General features: G+C 44.8%; 1 protein-coding gene across 1 annotated transcript in view; it reads left to right on the forward strand.

The window, feature by feature from the left end:
* The window catches only part of LOC144936942 (rhophilin-2-like), a 57,172-nt gene that overhangs the window by 24,823 nt on the left and 8,256 nt on the right, over window positions 1–24,093 (forward strand). Inside the window, exons 5-13 of the mRNA XM_078864185.1 lie at window positions 3,336–3,413; window positions 5,617–5,741; window positions 6,460–6,626; window positions 9,265–9,452; window positions 10,381–10,537; window positions 15,327–15,446; window positions 16,981–17,175; window positions 19,252–19,328; window positions 23,368–23,514. Of these exons, the coding sequence (XP_078720311.1) occupies window positions 3,336–3,413; window positions 5,617–5,741; window positions 6,460–6,626; window positions 9,265–9,452; window positions 10,381–10,537; window positions 15,327–15,446; window positions 16,981–17,175; window positions 19,252–19,328; window positions 23,368–23,514 (1,254 nt within the window). The remainder of the gene's footprint in view (window positions 1–3,335; window positions 3,414–5,616; window positions 5,742–6,459; window positions 6,627–9,264; window positions 9,453–10,380; window positions 10,538–15,326; window positions 15,447–16,980; window positions 17,176–19,251; window positions 19,329–23,367; window positions 23,515–24,093) is intronic.

Below are 24,093 nucleotides of genomic sequence, written 5' to 3' on the forward strand. Positions count from 1 at the left end.
TCACATTACATTTGTGGCATTTTTTTCACTTTTAACTCTTGAGAAATAAAATATTGATTTGACTGTCCTGCAACACGAATCTCATAGCAAAGAGGGCAAAGATAGTTTGTAAGAAAAAAACATGACAGTTTACGTAAAAAAAAAACTGTTGAGGAGGGAGGTAGGGGGAATTTAAACTGAATCTTTGCAACAGATTCAAATCCTAAGAGAAACAAACCTTATAAATGGGTGGTACTACTGTAGGTAATGACGTTAATAGCATCATAATTATCAGTTGGGGGGGGAAATAAACTTGCTGAGCAGAATCTTGATTTGAAGCTTTCGTGACTGCAGGAATCCATACTCTTTGGTTCTTTCGGTAAAGTCATGGAGGTAGAAAAAAAAAATCTTGATTTGAAGCTTTCGTGACTGCAGGAATCCATACTCTTTGGTTCTTTCGGTAAGTCACGTAGGTAGAAATAAAACAAAATAAATCACGACGTTTCCATATCAACACAAGCCATGGTCTTCAGGTGAAAATCGCGACAGCCGCGATGTCTGCTGCGAGCAGGACGATGTCTACTGCCTTGAGGCTTGTGTTGCTATCGAAACGTCGTGATTTATTTTGTTTTATTTCTACCTACGTGACTTACCGAAAAAACCAAAGAGTGTAAAAAATAATATATCACGACGTTTCGATCGCAACAAAAGCGGTCGTCCTCAGGCAGAAAAAATAATCCAGCAGTGGAACTGCTGAACCAGGAAGAAACACAGCAAGAGAGCTGTTACAACAAGGTTATATATGTGGTGAAGGGCAAGCAGGCGGGGTCTGAGCTGGAAAGGAATTTGATCCCTGGACGCAAGCACGTCAGTTGTGTTAATGGGGAAGATTAGGGAGAGAGAGATTAGCATGAAATGAGCTTCCGTCGCCGCATAAGAGTAACGTCCCCGCATATGCGCACAACAGCAGTGTTAATGGGAGATTAGCACTATGTTGATGAGAGAGATTAGGCAGAGAGATTAGGGAGATTAGCAAGTTAATGTCATGTCTATGTGTAACACAAGCTGCGGCACTGCCAACTGTGCTGTGAGAGGCAAGCGCGTCAACGCAAGAGAGCCACCGCAACGGTGGTCGCGCCAGTGAGACACACAGCCCATCACACTGCCAGAACCATCGATACATCGAGATTAAGGGAGCAGAGTTGGCCATGTTAGTGAGACCCCAGCCCGTTAAGGCAGGCACCCAACAGGACAATGCAACTCAGACAGTCGGAGATAACAGCTAAAGGGCAGGGAGAGTGGAAGCACCACAGCAAGTTAGGACTTTGCTTGGTTAATAATGTCCTTCCAATGATTGCTCAACTTATACCCATCTTCTCGGTTGAAATTGTCTCTGTGTTTATATATCTGGATGGCTTCATGGACAAATCTTTGATGGTAGCCCGAAGGTTTGCAGAGTACCATGGTTTCGGGAAAAAACAATATCGTGCGAGCCAACTGCGTTATAAGAGCAGAAGTTTTCTAAACCCATAAAAAAAACACGATGAAAAATATAAAAAATATGATAGGTGTAAATTTAGGTGAGATTATAAAGATCTCTGTAAAATCATGTGTAGAATGAGATGAGAAATCAACACAACACAGAGTGATTGAAGACATAAGCAATAGGAGCATCATAGCAATAAACAGGAGGTTAGTGATTGGTAAATCACATATTTAAATGCTAGGTGTATCAAGAAAGTTGTCAATTAGTTGTAATTTATTACATATTGCCAGCTATGATGTATGTGTAGGGACTGGGTATGTCACTATGTGGTGTCGGGCCTGCGAGGCCACGGTGGATAGTATGTTGCCATTATGTGTAGCCCGGTTACTGGGCGCAGTACCAGCCCTAGCGGGGCTTGGGTGAGCGCTGGTCAGCGCAGAGGCACTGCGAGCAGTGCGCGGTGCGGGCTCCCGGTGAGGGAGCGAGAGGGAGCGTCAGCCAGCCAGGGTTACGTTGGGGCATGATACTCTGGGTCACCTGCCGACATGTGACCGGATGATATTGGTGGGGGGGCACCGGTGGAAGGGGGGCTGCTAGGTGGTCACGTGGTATGGCGGAGCACTCGGGAGCCTTGTGGAAAGAGCTGGAGAGATCGAGAAGGTGGGCGGGGCGAGAGGCAGAGCCAGCCCCAGCCCAGGCTGATATAACGGGGGCCCCATGTGGTGCTCAATGACTGTTGGTGAGTGAAGATCCACGTCGGGTTGAAGAAGCCTTTAGCCACGCGGTCCGAGACCCAACTCGTGGTCTGGACCGGGATAGCGGGACCGTGTCTAGTTCTGCCGTAGCGTGGTTAGATGGGCGTTTAACACCCGAGTGTAGGTTACGTTATGTTGTGTTGAGTTGATGTAATGAAGTGTTGCTCCCAAGACAACGTCTGCGACTCAGTTGGACTCACTACATATGGATCAGAAACATTGACACTTAACAAATAAATAGAACAAAATCAAACATTTGTACAAAATAGTAGAGAAAGATGCACGCATGAAAGTACACCAAGAGACAAAAGAGAAACACATGGATCAGGGAACAAATTCAAATGATAAAATGCACCTTACTTATCACTTTTACTACTTTATTTGTCATAGGGCAACTGACAATATGACCATTGGTGTGTCCTTTAGTGGAGTGTAAATAGCACGTGCACATTTTACTGTGGGAACATTGCTTTCCTTGGCATATTTGATACGAGAAACTTGGAAATATGGAACCAGAATGAATACCTAATACTAGATGGAGGAGAGCATTTTGGGGCTCAGCGGTGGTGAATTATTATCTTCCTCACCTGGCATGCAGGAGGTCATGGTTTAGATCCCGACCCTGATGCCATTATTTTTTGAGTTTGCATGTTCTCCCCGTGGTCACGTGGATTTTTCTCTGGGTCCTCTGGTTTTTCCCTCCACATTTATAAACATGCTTTGAGAGTATTTGGCTGCAATAAATTTCCATGTGATAAGCCACTTCGTTGAGCTATGATTTGTGGCCAGGTCGCTTCTGAAAAAGAACTAATAGCTCTATGGGCTTTACCTGGTATTTAAAAAAAATCTTCTTTTTTTTTGTAATTATTACAAACAGAGGCCCTGCAATGAGTAATTTTTTTTGCGATCAAAGAAAAAAATCAAGTCAAATCTTGAGATGTTGACTAAAACAGTTCTATGACCTGGCCGATGGAGCAAAGTGAATGTGTGCTTTAGTGATGTCAGCGGCAGTCACCTCTGGCCTCTCATTTTAATTTTTAGTTTAGATGTTCTTGTTTATTTTATCGTTGATATTTTCCGAAATTGTGTGGTTTTAACAATTGTGTACTTTTCAGGCATTTATTGAAGAGCATTATGGTGAATGTGGAGAAAAATATGAAGAGGAAATTAAGGATCTTCTGGAGCTCCGACAGGTAATAATTATATAACAATAATAATAACATTAAACTCAACACATTCATCAATAAAACATTGCCTTAAAAGTAATATATACAAGTGGAGACATTTCAGACAGTGCACATAACGTATTTGGCGTAAAGAAAGGCCATTACCATAAACGTCACCTATTTTATATTTATATATTCCTTTTAAGGCAGTGTTATTAATGAGTGAGTGTGTTATTTATGCTTGTGCACTACTGCCAATGCATAATAGTGTAGTGGGTTCAACTGAGTCGCACACTTAGACTCGGAGGCAGCGCATTAATTACTTCAACACAACGGGGTAACTTTCCCCTTAACACGACAACAACCGAGGGTGGTGACCACCCTGGCTAACTACACAGGTTACAAGGTAACTATCAACTTGACCGGAACCAACAGCAGACTGCCCGGGTCCACGTGCTTTAGGACTTGAAGATCGGAGATCATAGACGAAGGGACGGACAAGCCCAGCTCCCTCTCGGGACTCGGCTTATATTTTTCTCCAGCGTTGCCGACTCCGCCCCTGGCCACGCCCCTTTTCCAGAACCTCTACGAAGAACCTCGGTTTCATCACATGACCCTCACAGCCCCCTCTCGGGGGCCCCCTCTGTCATTCTAACCAGTCACGTGTCCTCCCGGGTCAACTAGGCTGTCATGGCCTTACCTGACCTTCCCTTCAGGTCGACACACACCGTGCCCTCTAGGGCCGGTACTGCACTTGCAGCATGGTGACATCCAGCGATGTCACTGCAATAGTATAACAATTATTTATTTACCCAGTAAAGCCAAAGTCCGAATACTTTTTCAGGATCGTCCTGCTACATTGCGATGTTTGGCCAACACCAGTTACACTTGTAGCTATAGGAAGAAACCACATCTCCGATTAGCACGGTTGGCTATGTATGGTGCGAAAGAAGTTCGACATATATCCATGCCGGAGAACGCAGCAGAAACCTATGCAGAACAGGCGGAGAACATACAAATTTCATACAGAAAGGCAACTGAGGTCAGGAATCAAACTCCGGTCCTTCTTGCTCTGAGGCACAAGTATAACTGCGGCGATCATTGGTTTAACCTTGCCGCCATTGCGCTCACGTCCGTCGTTACACGATGAAGGTGGGAGGTCTGATGCTAATGGGGGATCCCGTGGTTCACTCTGTTCTTTTATATTGTTGTTAAGATGGTGTGGTTATTATGGTTTCGTTGGTTTCCACCCTTCTCCCTGTTGGTTTGTACATTTGTATATAATGTAATTTTTGTACAGGTGGGTTGGGGTATTTATTTCTGTTCTTGTTACTGTTGAGGCATTTCACTTATTGTTCGTTGCGGGGGGAGTTGACAGCCGGGATGGCTAGATGCTACGAAGGGGGGGTTGATGTAGTGACATCGGGGATGTCATTGTATGGTGCCAGCCCGGAAGGGTCATGCCGTTCGATGTTCCTACATTGTGGACAGCACTGTGTGGGTGGCTGTGTATAATACCAGCTCTAGCGGGGCTTGGCGAGCACTGGGATAGTGTGGGCACCACGCACAGCGTGTGGTGGGGGCTCCCACGAGGGGGAGTGGGTGAGTGTCAGCCCAGGGGCAGGGTTGCCCCGGACCATGGCACTGGTTGACCCCGTAGACACGTGATCCGGAATGTCCACACAGGGGGCCCCAGGTGGGGGGACTCGTGGGTGATCACATGTCCGGAGAGAGCTCTTGAGAAGGATCGAGAGGGAACGAGAATGTTCGAGAACGCGGGCGGGGCCGAGGGCGGAGCGGCCCCGACCAGAGAGGGATATAAGGTGGGTCCCTGAGAGGGACCGGGGTCGCTGCATTCTACAAGCTGGAAGCTCTACGTCTCAAGCTGAAGCTCTCCGTCTTATGAGGCAACCACGTGGTCGGAAACCCGAGTGAGGGATTGACCCTTTGTAGCAGTAACTTGCTGTCGTCTGGAAAAGGGGCAGTTACCGCCTTTTGTGTTACGGTGTTACAAATTAAAGTGTTGCCTCTAAAAGGAACAACGTCTGCAACTCACTTGGACCCACTACACATCCATTAGAGGCCTCTGACATTCAAAATACTTTTTTCAGCTTAAGTACTTTACAGTGGTCACAGATTGAAGGAAGCCACAATACAGGCAACACGTCGCTGTGTAATGTTCGACGTATTGTGTCGTAGACCCTTGGCTGTGCTGTACCTGGGCGCGCAGGCGATGCGGACTCCACGAAGGAACGAGGTTGGCGTGGAGCTGCTGATGGAGTATTACAACCAGTTGTACTTTGTGGAGAACAGGTTCTGCCCACCGCACAGGCACAGCGGAGTCTTCTTCACGTGGTGAGTAACTGATTGCCATTGTTTACATCTCCGTGCCTTACACAACATCGTTGTCAATGTGCTGCTGATAATGACAGCGTTCTCGTGGCCCACCCTGTTCACACGAACCGTCAAAAGTAATGTCATCGGCCTTGGATACCGAACCTATCGTTTTCCATGAAGAATCATCATCGTTATGTTTGGGGCGCCATGTCGGCGAGATGTTAACTCCTTCGGCTCGTATGCAGGAGGTCGTGGGTTCGATCCTAAACCTGATACCTGTTGTATATTTTGGGTTTGCGTCTGGATCTCCCCATGGTCATGTGGATTTTTCTCTGGGTCTTCCAGTTTTTCCCTCCATATTTAGAAACATGTGTTTAGAGCATTTAGCTGCAATACATTTCCACATGATAAGCCACTTCGTTGAGCTATCATTTGTGCACAAGTCACTTCTGAAACAGAGCTATATAGCTCAGCAAGCCTTACCTGGTAAAATAAAAAAAATAGTTGAGTTTTTTTGTTTAGTTTACCCAGCAATGCCTCACTTCAGTCTCAGTACTCTCAGTCACATTTGAGGGTGATGATTGCTATGTATTTCCTCAACAATTGAGTAAAATATAACACTTTTAGTTGCATATACAATTTGCTTGCGGTGAGTTAGAATTATTAATCGGTAACAATACTGTCAGGCATTGACGGTTGTGACACTGCCATGCACCACCTTGCACACCGCATGCAGGTATGACTCGCTGACCGGGATGCCAGCGTGCCAGCGAACGCTCGCGTTTGAGCGAGGCAGCGTGCTCTTCAACGTCGGCGCCCTCTACACGCAGATCGGGGCGCGGCAGGACCGCACCGCGCACGATGGCCTCCACAGTGCCATCGACGCCTTCCAAAAAGCGGCCGGTTAGTGTTTCGCGAACCATTTTTTAAAATCTCGCTATAAAACAAATTAGTTTACTTCCTATAAAAATGTTGTTGGATAATCGCAAGTCAAAATGTAATTGTTATGAACCCTTTCCCGTTCCGAGACATCTGCAATTTGCAGGGTGAGTCCTGTTCGCCTATGAATTTCGGAACGCGAAAGTGGCTCGGCATTAATTTTATTTGGAGAGGCGTAGCACTGTTGTTTTTATAAACATTGTACTCGCTGCAGAAAACTGTAGTGACACGGCAGTACTCTAAGATAGCTGGTACCAAACTGTGCCAGACGCCCTCCCTCGGTACCAATAAAGTTATTTTATTTTTTATTCTGGTGTCGTTTTGATGATGTACACATACATGTATGTCATTGGAACAGGAAAGGGTTAATAATAATTTCAACTTGTAATGCGTCGCCGCACAGTATTCACTCACTCTCGAAGAGAGAGACTCATGGTGAACTGGTGCCAAAAATTGCCCAAGGTCTGCGATCTTCTCTATATTAAGGCATTATTAATGAGTGATTACATTTGGGAAAAAATCGGAGTAGCCGGAGTAAACCTGTGCGTGTGATAGGGAAACAGTCTATCCCATACCGAAGGAAGAGTTGGAGTCCACAATTTTTGCTATACTGCCTTCTCCTTGCAAGTCGAGGTATGGCACCCATGGGAAGTAAGTTTAACAATTTGTGTGATCCACTACCCCTCACTTCCATAGTGTTTTGTTGCAGTCGTGCACCATCACTGCCCGTAAATTTGTAATGGCCTCATCGCGAGTAACTGACTCAATGTGGCCACAAAAAGGTCGGAAAATTAACTGATTATGTTCTATTGCGTATGGCAATATGTTGAGCTAAATTGAAATGTCAAGGTCTGCTAGCCACGAGAAGGCTTCCGCAGAGAGTTTGTGTAGTTTTGCTATTCCTCCCTTGAAGTAGTGTAAATTACAGTGGTTTACTAGATGGTCCATAGTTAGAGTTGCATGGCCACAGTCGCATTACTGTGGCTTGTCTTTAATTTTCTATTTATGAAGGAGATGTGCGCATCGGCCTGCTGATGTTCTGATGCAGTTGACACTTATACCAATTTCTTTGAGGAATGTCAAAGGCAGGAGGTGTGCTGTTTGGACTACAAACTAAATACAAAATGCATTTCTAAAGAAATTAGTTTTCAATCTAGATTTTAAAAGTAAATAGCCCCAGTCACTTGCTAACATCAGAAGGAAGAGCATTCCAGATGGCAGCAGAAGCACATCTGAAAGCTCGTAATGCGGTAACCATCTATTAACAATGTTCTTGAAGTTTGTGTCCTGTGCAGCAAGGGCTATGCCATCTACATGGATGAACTTGCGAGATATTATAGATACATGGCAGGTCACGTATATGTTAAATAGTGAGAGTACCTGAGGGATACCATTGTTTACGATTTTCTTGTGGCTGTGTTCAATAGCAAGGTTTACCCTAAAGGTACAGGTGCTGAGCATCACGTTGATTTGGTGTCCAGTAGCTCAGCATCTGATGGTTTTGGCCATCTTCAGCAGCAGAGCATAGATGTCAATCGTTGCCATCCCGTTTTCTATTCATGCTGGAAACCAGCTTCTTTTGAGGGTGGTGAATGCAACAATCTGTTCGCAGCAGCTACAACCAGTTCGAAATCTAACTTGTTCAGCAGGCAGTTGTGGGTCAATATTGGGGGAAAGTCTGACAAGTACGGCACATTCCATTGGTTTGGAGGTGGAGGACGAGAGGGATATTGGCCGGAAGCGGGAGGGCGAGTATTGCTGTTTTCTCGGTTTTAGGATGGCGATAAATGGATTAGTTTAGTAAAGGGTAAAAACAAATGACACATTCTACATCTGCTCCTATATTTTATATGCTGAAGAAATAAGTTTGTTTTCATATCCTGATTTACATTTGTTTTGCATTTGAGCTTTCCCCCCATAACCTTGGCTTATTGAGAGTTAACTGTACCATATGTAGATAAGCTTTTTCAGTAAATTTTCAAATAAACGTTAATATATCTAAAGTAAACTCATATTTATTTACTTGTTGCCATGGTACGCGATGAAATAATTATTTTGACAGTTTAAGATAAAAAAAAATCGTCCTGTGTGTATGTTATATATTGTGGTATATGTTGTAAGTTATTTAATAGAAAAAATATAATCAATACAGCAAATGTTATTTTTCCCAGGTGATTAAACAAACGGCCAATAAATAAGTGCTCTTGGCTGCCTTAAAGCCGATAGCAAAACTGATAAACGAAATCTGGCACATGAGGCGCAGAAAGTCAATTACAGCACAGGCCCCCCTTAGCCCCTTCATGGTATGAAATGACAAGGGATGCGAGGGAGTGAAAATGAAAAGGAATGGCATCGTACCACAGCAATGAGTGGACATTGAATAAAGTGGAATGTTTTTCTCAGCTCTTGGACAATACATATATTTCTATAGTCACGAGTAAGTTAAGTTACATCATTAAAATATGTAGTTTTCAAGGGAGACTGATGCATTATGGTTAAAACTGAGAACTTCTCGCTAGCAAACACAAGACGCGAATTATACAAATATGTTGTGAGTTGTGTTAAGCGCGACTGCCCCGTGTCTTCGCATCCGACTGCACAGGTGCATTCAACTACCTAAAGGAAAACTTCACGCATGCACCCACCCTGGACATGAGCCCGGCCTCGCTCACGATGCTCGTGCGCCTCATGGCTGCACAGGTGCAGGAGTGCGTCTTCGAGCGTTTCCTGCTGCAGGGGTTGCATAACGACGTCCCTGCATTGATCAACATCGCACAGGAGGCCACCAGGGTTAGAAACAGCACCCACATCCTCTATCGCCTTCCTCCCAATTCTACCGTAATATTGCCACATCGATCCTTTTCATCTCCACTCCTATGTCTAATAAATCTTTTATCATAATTAATCATCATTATCAGCAGCAGCTGTGATCTATCCACAGCCGTACATCAGCCATCATCCTTTATAGCCATGGTGCATCCTTGCTGTCCAAGCCCACTTATCTTAACAGTCAATGTAATGTTTCTAATATGCATTTGTTCTCTGATCCATGGATTCCCTTGCTGTTTCCCTGCGTAATTCCAAGGATGCATCTCTTCTTCCTTAAGGCTTTTCACGACTGAATCTAACATCGACCTCCATTTCACTCAGACTGCTTCGAGCATCATCAGGAAAATATTGTATCTCGGGACTGTTTTCAAATGTTTCGGTTTAATCCCAAAATCAGGAACACATGCCTAATGAGCCATAAATATTGTATCCACTTTTAAAAAGAATTTACCTGTGATATTGAAAAAAACTGTTCCATTTAAAATGTAATTTGCAATTAATATTGTCATTTGAAAAATACACAGTTCAATGTAGAGTAATTTTCTAATGTGCATGTGTTACATTTGTTGGCTGCCCAGGTGGGAGTGAGCGGTAGTGTAGTGGTTATTGTGCGGTGCTATAAACCCGGCGATCCAAGTTCAATTGATGCTCATGACGAATATCTGAACTGGTCCTGGGCCTCCCCTAGGTCGACTCGGCCTCAAATGAGTACCTGGTGCCATGAATAAACATCACCACTTGGGAGAAAAAGGTGGTCGGGCGTGGTGCTGGCCACCCACCTCCTCGTGTGCCGTTCCAGCCTTCATAGGTGCTCTCTAACAACACTTAACCCCACCAGTCTGTTAAAGCTACATGGGGGATCTTTGTATTTGTTTTTTTTGGTGCGCAGGTGTCGGACGTCTACAATGTGACTCACCAGACCATGGACCAGACGGCGATCACGGACTACGTACCTGTGTCATGGCGCACCATGGTGCGGGTGAAGAGCTTGCACTTCCTCGCTCTGTCCCACCACTACGTGGCACTGGCGCTGCTGGAGCACTCACGTGCGTTACACATCCACACGTTGTCACCCACAGTTCTCTTGAACTGAGATACTGGTGATAAGTACTTCTTTTGCACCATACATAACCAACCATGCTAATCGTAAGTGCGGGGAAAGGACAACAAACTAAACACAAAAAGCAGTTCTGAGTAAATTAGTTTTCAATCTAGATTTGAAAGTGCATAGCTCCAGTGGCTTCCTAATATCGGAAGCAAGAGTATTCCCATAACTACTCTTTGGTTCTTTCGGTAAAGTCGTGTAGTTATAATATAAAATAAATCACGATGTTTCGATTGCAACACAAGCAATCATCATCAGTTGGGAAAACCACAGCAAGAAAATTTTTTTTCTGAAGTGGAAGAGAGATGCCGTGGTAAGAGGTTATATAGGTAAGAAAGGGGGGGGAGGGGCAAGGGGGGAGAGAGAGGGGGGTGTGGGGTAGGAGGAGGGGAGCGCTGCGTGAGCGCTAGGAGAAGTGGGATGCCGAGAGAGCTGGGGATGCGGGGGGGAAGTTAACTCGGAAAAATAGACTAGTATCCGGCAGATATGATAGACAACTACCATAAAGCAGTTAGGGCTTTACCTGGTTAATAACATCCTTTCAATAATTGCTCAATTTGTATCCATCTTCTCGGTTTAAGTTATGTCTATGTTTATATATCTGGATGGCTTCATAAACAAACCGTTGATAGTAGCCAGAAGTTTTGCACAGTACCTTGGTCTCGGAAAACACAATATCATGTGAGCCCACAGCGTTATAACAATGATCAGCTATGGCAGAGGTATTTGTTCTGCCGTGTTTCAAATCTGCCTTGTGTTCGCGGACACGGTCCGAGACATGTCGTTTCGTTTCCCCGATGTAACTGCTGCCGCAGGTACAACTCGGTTTGAAAACTCCAGGATATTGCTTGTCAGGAATGACATCCTTCACAAATGGGATTAGATCACGGATTTTGTGTACTGTATTGAATCAGACCTGGATCTTGTGTTTGTTTAAGATTTTGGAAATCTTTTTGGTAACACCTGGTTTTGATTGCTTTTTCAGGGGGGTTGTTTCTCCATAGTTGGAGAAACAGCTTTGCGAATAATGCGGTCCGAGTTCCCATTCATCTTGAGGGCCTGGTGTACGTGTTCCAGCTCACTGGCTAGGTGGTGTTGGTCGGAAATGCAGTGGGCCCTATGGTGTAGTGTTTTCATAAGGGAATTCTTCTGTGCTGGATGGTGGTGGGAATCAGGTTTCAGATAGGAATCTGTGTGGATGGATTTCCTGTAGACAGAGTGTCCCAACGATCCGTCAGGTGTCTTCTCAAACAAAACATCCAGGAACGGTAGCTTACCATCCTTCTCCACTTCCTTGGTGAATTTGATGGATGGGTGTATGGAATTGATGTGGTTGAGAAATTGGTTCAAAGCTGGCAGGCCATGTGGCCAAATGACGAAAGTGTCATCAACATATCTCTTCCACAAGGAAGGACGTGGGGTGGATGTCTGGATGGCATCTGTTTCAAATTTCTCCATGAAAACATTCGCTATCACTGGTGATAAGGGGGGACCCATGGGGGTACCTTCATTTTGTTTGTAGAAAGTACCATTCCAGGTGAAGTAAGTGTTGGTAAGCCAGTGTCTAATCAGGGTAGGTACATCAGGGTTCAGTCCATGTTGGACTAAGTCTTCAATTATTGCTAAGGTGTCAGGTACAGGAACCTTGGTGAACAGAGAAACTACATCAAAATCCGTCATTCCTGACATGCAATATCCTGGAGTTTACAAACTGAATTGTACTTGCGGCAGCAGTTACATCGGGGAAACGAAACGACATGTCTCGGACCATGTCTGCGAACACAAGGCAGATTTGAAACACGGCAGAACCAATACCTCTGCAGTAGCTGACCATTGTTATAATGCTGTGGGCTCACATGATATTGTGTTTTCCGAGACCAAGGTACTCTGCAAACCTTCGGGCTACTATCAAAGGTTTGTTCATGAAGCCGTCCAGATATATTAACAATGACGTAACTTAAACCGAGAAGATGGATACAAATTGAGCAATCATTGGAAGCATGTTATTAACCAGGTAAAACCCTATCTGATTTATGGTTGTTGTTTATCATATCTGCCGGATACTAGTCTATTTTTCCAAGTTAACTCCCCCCCCCCCCGCATCCCCAGCTCTCTCGGCGTTGCGTCCCCTCTCCTAGTGCTCACGCAGCGCTCCCCTCCCCCTACTCCACACCCCCCTCTCTCTCCCCCCTTGCCCCTCCCCCCCTTTCTTACCGATATAACCTCTTACCACGGCATCTCTCTCCCACTTCAGCAAAAAAATTCTTGCTGTGGTTTTCCCACCTGATGATGATTGGTTGTGTTGCAATCGAAACGTCGTGATTTATTTTATTTTATACCTACGTGACTTTACTGAAAGAACCAAAGAGTATGGATTCCTGCAGTCACGAAAGCTTCAAATCTAGATTCCCATACTTGTCAATCCCTTATCAGTGCCTACCTGTTTACAGACCAATTCAGACCTTATTGGTCACCCAATGCCCTTATAAATCTCAACGTTCATGCTACAAAGTCCCATCACAAGAGAGAAACACAAACAAATAGACAAACATACTCTTAGTTCTTTCGGTAAAGTCACGTAGGTAAAAAATTAAATAAAATTAATAAAAAAAAATAAAAAATAAAAATCACAACGTTTCGGAGGCAACACAAGCTTCCGTCTTCAGGTGAAACTTTCACAGCAAAATGTCTGTATCAAGCGAAGAGAAGTCCCAAGAGGTACGACCTTATATAGTGGTTAAGGGGGGAGGAGCCAGGAAGGGCCGCGGGGGAGGAGGAGTTGTGAAGTGGTCAAGTACTGCTTTTTGTTATGCTGCTGGGTGGGTAAATTAATTAAATACGATTAAGCCGCATTTTGTTATGCTGCTGGAGGATACTGTTAAACGCTGGGGATGTTGACACTCGGTAGAGTAAAATAGTGCCTGTCAGATAAGATGGTCCAAAAATGTGTAGTTAAATCTTTTTTGCATGGTTGATAACATCTTTCCAATGATTACTAAGTTTGTACCCATCATCACGGTTGAAATTATGTCTGTGTTTGTATATCTGAATGGCTTCGTGTACAAATCTTTGATGGTAGCCAGAGGGTTTGCAGAGCACCTTAGTCTCGGAGAAAACAATATGAGAGCCCACCGCGTTGTAGCAATTATCGGCAACGGCGGAAGACTCAATTTTGCCGTGTTTCAAATCTGACTTGTGCTCGCGGACACGATCAGAGACATGACGTTTCGTTTCCCCAATGTAACAGTCACCACAGCTGCAACTCAGTTTATAGTCTCCAGGGTATTGCAAGTCAGACAAACGGAATGTTGCCCGTATTAAAACGGCTGTACGCCATACGGACCTGAACTCAATTTTCCTGTGCAAGAATACAGATCAACCATATGGGTTGACAGGTATGCATGCCAGACGGCCGCAGAAGCGCATCTGAAAGCGTGCAATGCAGTGACCGTCTTTGTTTGATGGTTAGCCATTGTCATCAGTAATATTCCATCCACTGTGTTGTTCCTAAAACCTCTGATCATTCACTTCTCCATATTTTCGCAGTGGCTTTTGTCTAACGATTGAACAAAGTCTGTTACTGCATTGCGCGTTTTCAGATGCGCAGCCATCTGGAACACTCTTCCTTGTGATATTAGGAAGCCACTTCAGCGATGCCACTTTTAAATTTAGATTTAAAACTAATTTCTTAAGCACTGCTTTTTGTGTTTAGTTTGTTGTCCTTTCCCTCGCACCTCCGATTAGCATGGATGGCTACGTACTGTGCGAAAGACGTTCAACTTACATAGGTAGAATGTCTGCCCTCTACAAGCCAGTGAGCCCAGGCGTTTAACTGTGTAAAGTTTCAAGCTAGGTTGAGGCCTTGTTTTTATTTTCACAGGGACTATAACAGAGGTTAACTTTGAGTTCCTGCTTTTCTTTTATCCATGTAATTAATTCAGGGGTCACAACAGGGGTTGAGCTGACAGGGGAATCACTCTTAAGGGCAGAGTCTCAGGTCCGGCCTCGAGCACTATTTCAGCTTCTCTCCCACAACCACAGCCAGCATTTGACTGTAAGAACAAGTTGAATGAGTTGAGTTGAGCATGCTCCCCTTATCGCTGCAAACTCCTTGTTCATTGTAAAACGCAGTCTTTCTCTAGGTATAAACTGTTGGGGTACAAGATGGAAAACTGTCACTTTTTTATGCTCTTACAACTAAAAGGAAAGTTATATTACTAAACTGCATCACCATTAGTTGTTGTATAGGATATAACTAGCATGGGTCTATTGTGTTGTAGCATTTGAATAACAGTAATGGGTAATTACCAAAGTGGATTTCTCCCCCATAAATTTTACATCATGGGTGGGTGCTCACTGACAGCACTTTCTCCAACAGTATGTTCAAGTGATATGGGGGATCTTTGCATGGGCGGGTGATTTTGGAGAGCAGTACTGCAGAGGTTAGCGCACTGCCTTATGGATCCTGTGAGTCCACTTCAACTCCTGTTCACAGGTTAAGTGATGTATATCTAAACCTATCCTGGGCCTCACCGAGGTCGACCAGTCTCAATTGAGTACCCAGCACGGTGCATAAACATCACCACTAGGGAGACAAAGACGACCGGGCATGGTGCTGGCCACCTACCCCCTCGTGTGCCATGCTGGCCTTCATTGGTGCTCGCTAACAGCACTTGCCTGAAAAGTCTATAAAAAAGCTACACGGGGTTTCTTTGTCTTTGTGATTCCAGTGGGACCCACAGATGATGCTGACCTGCAGGAAAAGCTGCTCTCCCAGCTGCACGTGGAACAGCCGGAGTGGAGTTCTCCACTCACGCTACTCAGGGACAATGAGGAGCGCAGGAAACTTGGTAAAATGTCTCTTCTTAACCCTTTCCCATTCCGATGATGTACGCATACGTCATCAGTTTTTCTTCTGATGAGAATCGTAGGTAAAAGGCCATGCGGGAGGGCGTGTGGCACAGTCTGGCGCGAGCTATCAAAGAGTGCGGTCGTGTCGCTACAGTTCTCTGCAGTGAGTACAATGTCTTTAAAAGCAGTGGCGCTACGCCTCTCTAAATAAAGTAACGCCGAGCCGCTTGCGCGTTGCGAGATTCAGCGGTGAACGGGACACCCCTCCCTGCAACTTGCAGATGTCTCGGAATGGGAAAGGATTAACAACGGCCCAACGGCCCCAAGATCATGAAAACAACAATCTGTAACTATGGCATTTATGAATCCCCTGCAGTCACGAAAGCTTTAAATCGAAATATGGCATTTATATTACAGGCTAACAAAAAAAACTACTTAGATTTTTCATGGCCAATACAATGATTCATATTTGGTTTTTAGGTTGGGCCACCTAGTAGTTTTTTGTCAAAATTCTTATTAAACCACCTCCTGACAAGGTTGTCACGTTTAAAAAGTTAAACCTACTATAATCACCCAGGAATGTCTGTCCTTCACTCCACTCCACATCGACCAGCCCCCCTCATTAGTATTCATGAGCAGGTGACATCCTCCAAATGGACACCCCCCACCCCTCCTCATTACTAATCATGAGCAGGTGACGTCACTCCACATGGAGCACCCTCCCCCCTCATTAATAATCATGAGCAGGTGATGTCACTCCACATCGAACAGCCCCCCTTATTAATAATCATTATAAGGTGACATCCTCCAAATGGACATCCCCCCCATTCATAATAATTAGTGGCTGACGTCACTCCACATAGGGGGCCGAGGCGCCTCCTCCCCTCTCCTCGGCGTCAACTTACAACCCTCACGACAAAGGCAGAACACTCACGTCACGCGATCTCCGTAACGCTATTGAGACATCAAAGTAAAAAGGACGTCATGATGAACAAGGGATTATAACCTTTAAATTAAATAGGTCTGTGTCACTGCGCCCTTACAAATTGCACACGCATTAATGCAAAGAATATCACGTCGTGGTCTGCTTTTCACTTGCAAGTTTCAGATTTACTGCAATACACCCGTCCTTGGACGGGCAAAAGGCTAGTTATTTATACTTTCAAACATATTGATCAAATTCTGCTTGCTAAAGCTCCTCATTGGTGGTTTGAGACTTTCATGACTGATTTTAACATCAGAATGCGACGTTTTGCTCAAACTGCTTTGAAGTTTCATCGGGTCGTGAACTCCGAAAACCAGAATATACTTCTGCATATTTCAATGAACATCGGCTTCACACCACACCTTTGATTCGCACAGTTATATATAGTGCGAAATAAGGTCAACATACATACATAATTTTCCCTTTCCATAGCGAAAGAGTGAAATAATTTCAACATACATAAGTACACACAGCACACATTCTCATATATTACTAAACACTACCTGTGTCGTTTTTTTGTTAAATCCATGACCGGGTTTCCACCACAGGCAAAGCTCACCTGCGCAAGGCGATAATGCAGCACGAGGAGGCGCTGCGTGTTCACAACTTCTGCAAGCCACTCCGCCGGCTGGACATCCTCCAGGAGGTGCTCGCCTTCGACCACGAGCGCTCTCTCAGCAAATATTCTCTCGTCGACGAGGAAGACGACTTCTTTGTGCTCATTGACGTGCCCGACATCACCCGTGCGTGTTTCCACTTGCCATATTCGGAATGCAGTTCCGCACCTACCCTCTGTGCATTTTCATTTTTATTGGGCGGCAGGGTGGCGCAACATTCTTGCCTCGCAGCAAGAAGTTCCTGGGTTCGGTTCCCGACTCGGGCGCCTTTCTGTGTGGAGTTTGAATGTTCTCCCCCTGTTCTGCGAGGGTTTCCACTTGGTTCTCCGGTTTTCTCCCATAGGAAAAAAAAACATACAATGTAATTGGTATTGGCCAAACATAACAATGCTGACAACTTACCTGAAAATTACTCTTATTGGGATTACACACAGCAGCAACATCGTCCCCTACTGTGGAAACTTAGCAGGACCCTGCTGAAAAAGATTACAGTTTGAGGTGGTTCTGGGTAAACATGCATAATAATACATACAATAAGTATAACCCGTAAAAACAAAGTTTTTCACTATAAATCCTTTATATGCGTGGCAGCGAACTTAATATAAAGGATTTAAAAATATATTCGCCTGTGGAGGACGCGGGGATCGATCCCGCGACCTTTGGCATGGGAAGCGAGGGCGCTACCAACTGCGCTACTCCGCCACGGCCTGTGGAGGGGTTACGCTCTGGGCTCTTACACTCTGACGTTCAGCCAAAGCCATGAATGAGTTCTATTTGAATATATGTAAAATAATTTTTTTTTGCCTAAAAAGTGTAAAATTTTGGGAAATTTTTTTCACGAACATTAATTGTCTCGCACAACGAGTCTGTGTGGAAAATGTCAGCTCGATTGCATCACGGGAAGTGGGTTAAAAAACGACCGAAAGATTTGCACGGTCGTAAGCAAGCAAGCAAGCACGCAAGCAAGCACGCGAACTTAATATAAAGGATTTAAAAAATTACTTGCGTTGCACAGCTCTTTTGTTACTTTTCCAAATGCCCTGGTGTCTGCCAAATTTTTTAGCCTTCATTTTAAACCATTATAAAAAGCATCCAAACAGAAAATGTTCAATCATAATACACTGCAACACAACTAGAATTTATAAAACATCAATGATGTGACTACACCTTATGACACTATACACACACAGCAAATGGGTCTTAGATTGTGAAAAATAATTCCGATTTTTTTTTTTCTTTAAGTAGGAAGGTTACTTGGAGCAGGGGAAATGGGGAATGTATGCAGATGAGAAGAGGAAGGTCTTCAGGTCTTAAGCCCATACTGTAAAAGCTAAATGGAGTCAGCAGTCAGGCAGGGAGTTACCAACAGCAGGGGCAGTTGCAGCGAAAGAACAACTACCCATTGAGTTTGACATATCCTTGTCTCTTTACATATTAATACAGTGGCCACCCTATATCTGTTTAAAGTTGCTGTAACTTAATTGTATTTGGTACGATGATCAGTCTAAACATAATCTGCACAAACCAACTTGCATTACAGGGAGTATATTATCTGATGTTGATTTATGTTTATCCACATTTTTATATGACACAGTTTTTTCAGTGCTTTCTATTTGTTTCGTCGCTGCACTTTATTTTATTTGTTTTCCTTTTGCCATGTTGGTGACACAGATCACCCTTGCAAATGAGACTCATCCTGCTCTATTGCGTTCTCACCTGGTTAAACAAATTCAACTGGAGTAGCGGATCAGGGGGAGTGGGGGGGTTGACAAAAGGCTCGGTCACCGGATCAGAGTGCACATGGAGGAGGAGTAAAGTGGGATGAGAGAGCAGAAGTAGGAGAGCGTGTGTGTGGAGGGGGTAGTCGAGTGAATGAGAGCTCATATGCAAGATTGGATTTAGCGTCTGTTCAGACAAACTCCTTTTTATTTTCTATGCACAGGTTTCTTGTTTGCTCAAATAGTTTCAACCTTAATACAAATTGATTTAAATACATTTGTGCATTTAAATGAGGTAATAACTGCTTACCTCACTACAATATCAACGTGGCATGATTGCAAAACGTTTTAAATGCCCAGTTGTGCACAATGACCATTCTTAACACTCGCATGGCAGGATATCTCAACAGAAATAGGATATGTGAATGTGTAAAGAGAGAAAATAACCTTTATTTGACTTGTGTTTCTTTTTGCTTTTTCACAGCCAAGTCTCTGTATAAGGCGGAAATGAAGCCTCCAGATTTTTCCAAGATCAAAGTGATGGATTTTTTCCACGAGCTGGTAAGGGTTTTTGTTCCATTGGAAATGAGGTATTGTAGTAAATGTATGAACGCAATGCATACCAATGTATATTTGCATTTATACATGTATAGAGGAGTGAAATACGTGGTGCGAACAGTTAACCAAGGGCAACTGAGGGCAAACAAGTGCGCGTGTGCAACGTGAGGTTTGCACAGACAGACCGCCAGTTGTTAAGGGGCGAAGCAGGTACAACAGGGGTCGACCGGTTATGCACGTCGAGACCAGAGGTGTTGCCAGGGAGACGGGAGATAAGGGTTGATTGATGGGCCGACAGGTGCCGGCCTGGCGAGAGCTTAAAAGAGACGCACGAGAGGTCTCAGATAATTAGCAAAGGGATATAAGGGTGTGTGCGGGAACGGAGAGGGAGTTGTTTCCGGGGTCAACAAGTGAAGAAATCTCGCCGCTGCCGCTCCAGCCATCAACGGGACCTCAACCCTCACGCCATCGCCGGCCGGTTGTTGGCTGATCCCCCCCGGCCGGGATAGACAGTTGAGTGGGTCTGGGGGAGCGTAGGTGAGGGCTGCGGTGGAGATGTAGAGTTGTTGTGTGCGGAGACGTTGTGTGCGAAGGCGCTGTGTGCGGAGTCACTGAGAGCAAAGCTGCCGAGTGCAGGACAAGTGAGGTGGAAGGTAGATAAGAGTAGGGAGAAGTTAAACATAAGTTACCGGAAATATAGTTACAGGAGTGCTTACAACTGGTGCAAGAATAGGTGAATAAAGTGTAAACAGGTTACAACGTGTCGGTGTGAGTCATTTTTGAAGATGCTACACACGCAAGCTATCGAGATATAACATCACACTAAAGTGAGTGGTGATAATAACACAGTAATGTTGTGATTTCTTGTAAACTAGCGGTAAGTACCTGGCATTGCCCGGGCGAAAAAGACAGACACACACATCGACCTACACACACAGACATTGACCCACACACACACAAAGACATCGACTTACACACACATACATATGGACTTACATACACATCAACGTACACACACACATCGACTGACACAGATAGACACAGACACACAGTGACTTACACACTCACATAAAACCATGCACACACATAGAGTAACACACACACACAGCGACTGACACACACACATGGACTTACACACACACATCGACGTACACACACAGACATCTGGTCTTGCCCGGGCAAAAAAGACACAGACACACATCGACTTACACACACACATGGACCTAAACACACACACATCGACTCTCACACACACATCGACTTACAGAGCAATCCCCGATGATGCCACAGCTAGATACATTTTCTCTCTCTGGCGAGCCTGAGTGAGGAGCAGTTTGAAAACAAAGGTCTTCCCAGTACTGGCAGGTGCATCAAGGAAAAAAAAGACTGGATTTGTAGTCTCAATGTTTCCAAGATTTTCGTGTAGGCTTGTATTTGTGCATCCTTCAGCTTTGGTTAATTTTCCTAAATAAATTTAAGAAGCTGTAAAGCATAACAGCATATTTAACATAGGATCTCTTGAGCAAGGGCATGCAGGTTGTCCCTGTAGGGTGTTTGTAGTCCCATAGACGTGGTGGTACTGCTATGATAACAGCAGTGCATACAGTGGTGGTACATGCTTTGACAACAGAAGTGCATACTGAATGTGGTGGTACCTGCTATGATTACAGCAGTGCATATTGTGGTGGTACCTGGTATGATTACAGCAGTGCATACTGACTGGTGGTATCTGGTATGATTACAGCAGTGCATACTGTGGTGGTGGCTGTTTTCACTACAGCAGTGCATACCGACTTTGGTATCTGCTTTCACTACAGCTGTGCATACCGACTGTGGTGGTTGCTGCTATCACTAAAGCAGTGCATACTGTGGTGGGACCTGCTTTCACAACAGCAGTGCATACTGAATGTGGTGGCACCTGCTATGATTACAGCAGTGCACATTGTCGTGGTACCTGCTATGATTACAGCAGTGCATACTGACTGTGGTGGTACCTGGTATGATTACAGCAGTGCATACTGACTGTGGTGGTACCTGGTATGATTACAGCAGTGCATACTGACTGTGGTGGTACCTGCTATGATAACAGCAGTGCATACCGTGGTGGTACACGTTTTGACAACATAAGTGCATACTTAATGTGGTGGTACCTGCTATGATAACAGCAGTGCATATCGTGGTGGTACACGTTTTGACAACATAAGTGCATACTTAATGTGGTGGTACCTGCTATGATTACAGCAGTGCATACTGACTGTGGTGGTACGTGCTATCACAACAGTAGTACATGCTGACTCTATAGCAGTATAAATCGACTCTATAGCACAAACCACGAACCTGACAGAGTGGCGTGGTGAGGCCTAGTCCCGTGCAGAGCCCCCGGCCTTGCCTAGATTGCCCAGCCGGCAGGCTGGAGGCTGGGCCGCTACCCCCCCCCCCCCCCCACTATCCCCCTGGCCGCGCAACAATAATACTATCTAAGCGCTATATTAATATGTACGGACTCTATAGTAGTAACTGTACGTATCGGGGAGGAGGAGAAGAGGACATCACAAAGTGAAGAATGTACCTCAGCGTTGTGTTTTTTGTAGCATTTTTAAGGCGAAATAAAATTTCCCCCTCACCGAACGCGTGTGATTTGGCATGGTCCGTCCCCCCTACCAAAAATGCATGAGTTGGTGTGGTCGAGCGTGCGTATTAAATAATTAAATAAATTCCGATTTTACACTTTCGTGACTGCAGGGATTCATCTTCTTGGTTCTTTCGGTAAAGTGACGTAGAAGGGAAATAATTAAATAATTGGATAATACAACATTAAATAATTCTCACGACGTTTCGGCCACAACGCAAGCAGCCGTCTTCAGGTGAAGAACAGGTCTGTCGGAAAGACAGCGTCTGAATGAAACACCACCAGGCTTGGAGCGTATATTTAAGCTGGGTTGGAGGGGGAAGAGCGCCTTGACAAAATAATTTGCATATCAAGAGCAATTTAGCATATTTATGGGAAATGCAGATATGGGATTAGTCATTACTTGTGGAATGCGTAGGAGGTGGGCGGGGGGTTTCAAAGTCATAATATGCCCGTGCATTATGCAGGATTAGCAGCATCAAAGGGAGGGAGTAAGGTTAGCATGAATAAAGGGAAGGAATGTTAATAGTATGGAGCTGCAGCAACTAATATGCTTATAGACTATACATTGTAATATTAAACTATGTATTATTCTACCCACCCTACTGTATAGACTATACATTGTAATATTACACTGTATTATTCTACCCACCCTACTGTATACAGTAGGGTGGGTAGAATAATACATAGTGTAATATTAAACCCCCCGCCCACCTCCTACGCATATGAACCTGGCGACCTGAGTTTAATTTCTGGTCACGGATTGGGTGCTTAAATGCCCCAAAATCTCAAAGCAGTGTACTGTAGATCACATCTAAATCACGGTAATGCTCAGCTGGAGTGTTTTTTTTAGTTAGCCTAGGGGGGACCCCATGATGACAGCTGTTCATGTGCAGCACAAGGCTAATACCCACTTGAGCTACAAGTGGGTATTAGCCTGTTAGGGGTGAAATAGACTTTAGTTATACCAATTAAATAATTTGCGAGTGATTTTTCAAGTTTGCCAAGTTTGAGTTTTGCCGCTGGTACACCAGAGGGCCTCCTCTTGTTCACGTAATTTCACAGCATCTTTAATGTCCACTAATGCAAATGGCACCTGTTCATGATTAGTACACCCGCCGAATTAACCAGGGTGGTCTGCATTTTCTTTTGATACAAGCTTGTAGTATTACACAATATATACGATTCACTTCGTTTCAATTTCTATTGTACATTTGGATGTTACCTTTTTAAAACTCTTTTCTTAAGAACTGCTTTTTTGTGTTTAGTTTGTTCTCCTTCCCCCGAACCTCTGATGAGCACGGTTGGTTTGATACGGTGCGAAAGAAGTTCAACACACATACATTACAGATTAATTCATATTTGGTAAACAGATGACTACAGTGGTGTTGATGATCGCCTGTCTGTACCTAGGGCCCTCTGTCTGTGTTTTCGGCCAAGCACAGCTGGACGTCGCCCCGCAGCGTTAAGCTGGTGCCCTGCGCCGACGGCTATGGACTGGTGCTGCGAGGAGACTCACCCGTCAGGGTGGCCACCGTGGAGACCGGCAGTGTCGCCGAGGTTAGTGGCCATTGCCATAAGTGACACTTTGAGCCATTAGTGGAAAATACACCTTACTATGACGGGGGTGAGTCTGTCCGTAAGAGAACCACTGTTGACTTCCCAGAACTTTTTTTTGTGAATGCTTTTACACGTGACTTTTACACAGAGCACCAGATAAACAAGGTAAATAAATAATAATATTTGCACATATGCATGTCGATGTTATGTGGGTGGACGTCAGCCCACATAGCCACAGTGTTAGATGACGGCCTCGTCCTCCAGCATTTTATTAGCAACAAGTCTGCCTGGCATGCCCAGACGGACTTCACAACTGGAGACGATGTACGCCATGGTGTCCTGTTCTCCGCATTCACACAGAAGGCCGTCATGTAGGCTCCATCGATGAGTTAAGATGTAAATTGGTCACTACGTGGCATAGCACTGCCTGCTGGCAGGGAAGGTGATCTGCAGAGTGAAGCAGCCCGGATTGAGAGCAGGCTACGTGACAGACCAGAGAGGGATCTAAGGTAAAGGTTACGGAGGGGACTCGTCGAGAGCCCACTCATAGGTTCCAGAAGGGGGGCATGGCCAAGGCGG

Source organism: Lampetra fluviatilis, chromosome 17 (genome assembly GCF_964198595.1).
Source record: "Lampetra fluviatilis chromosome 17, kcLamFluv1.1, whole genome shotgun sequence".
NCBI lineage: Eukaryota > Metazoa > Chordata > Hyperoartia > Petromyzontiformes > Petromyzontidae > Lampetra > Lampetra fluviatilis.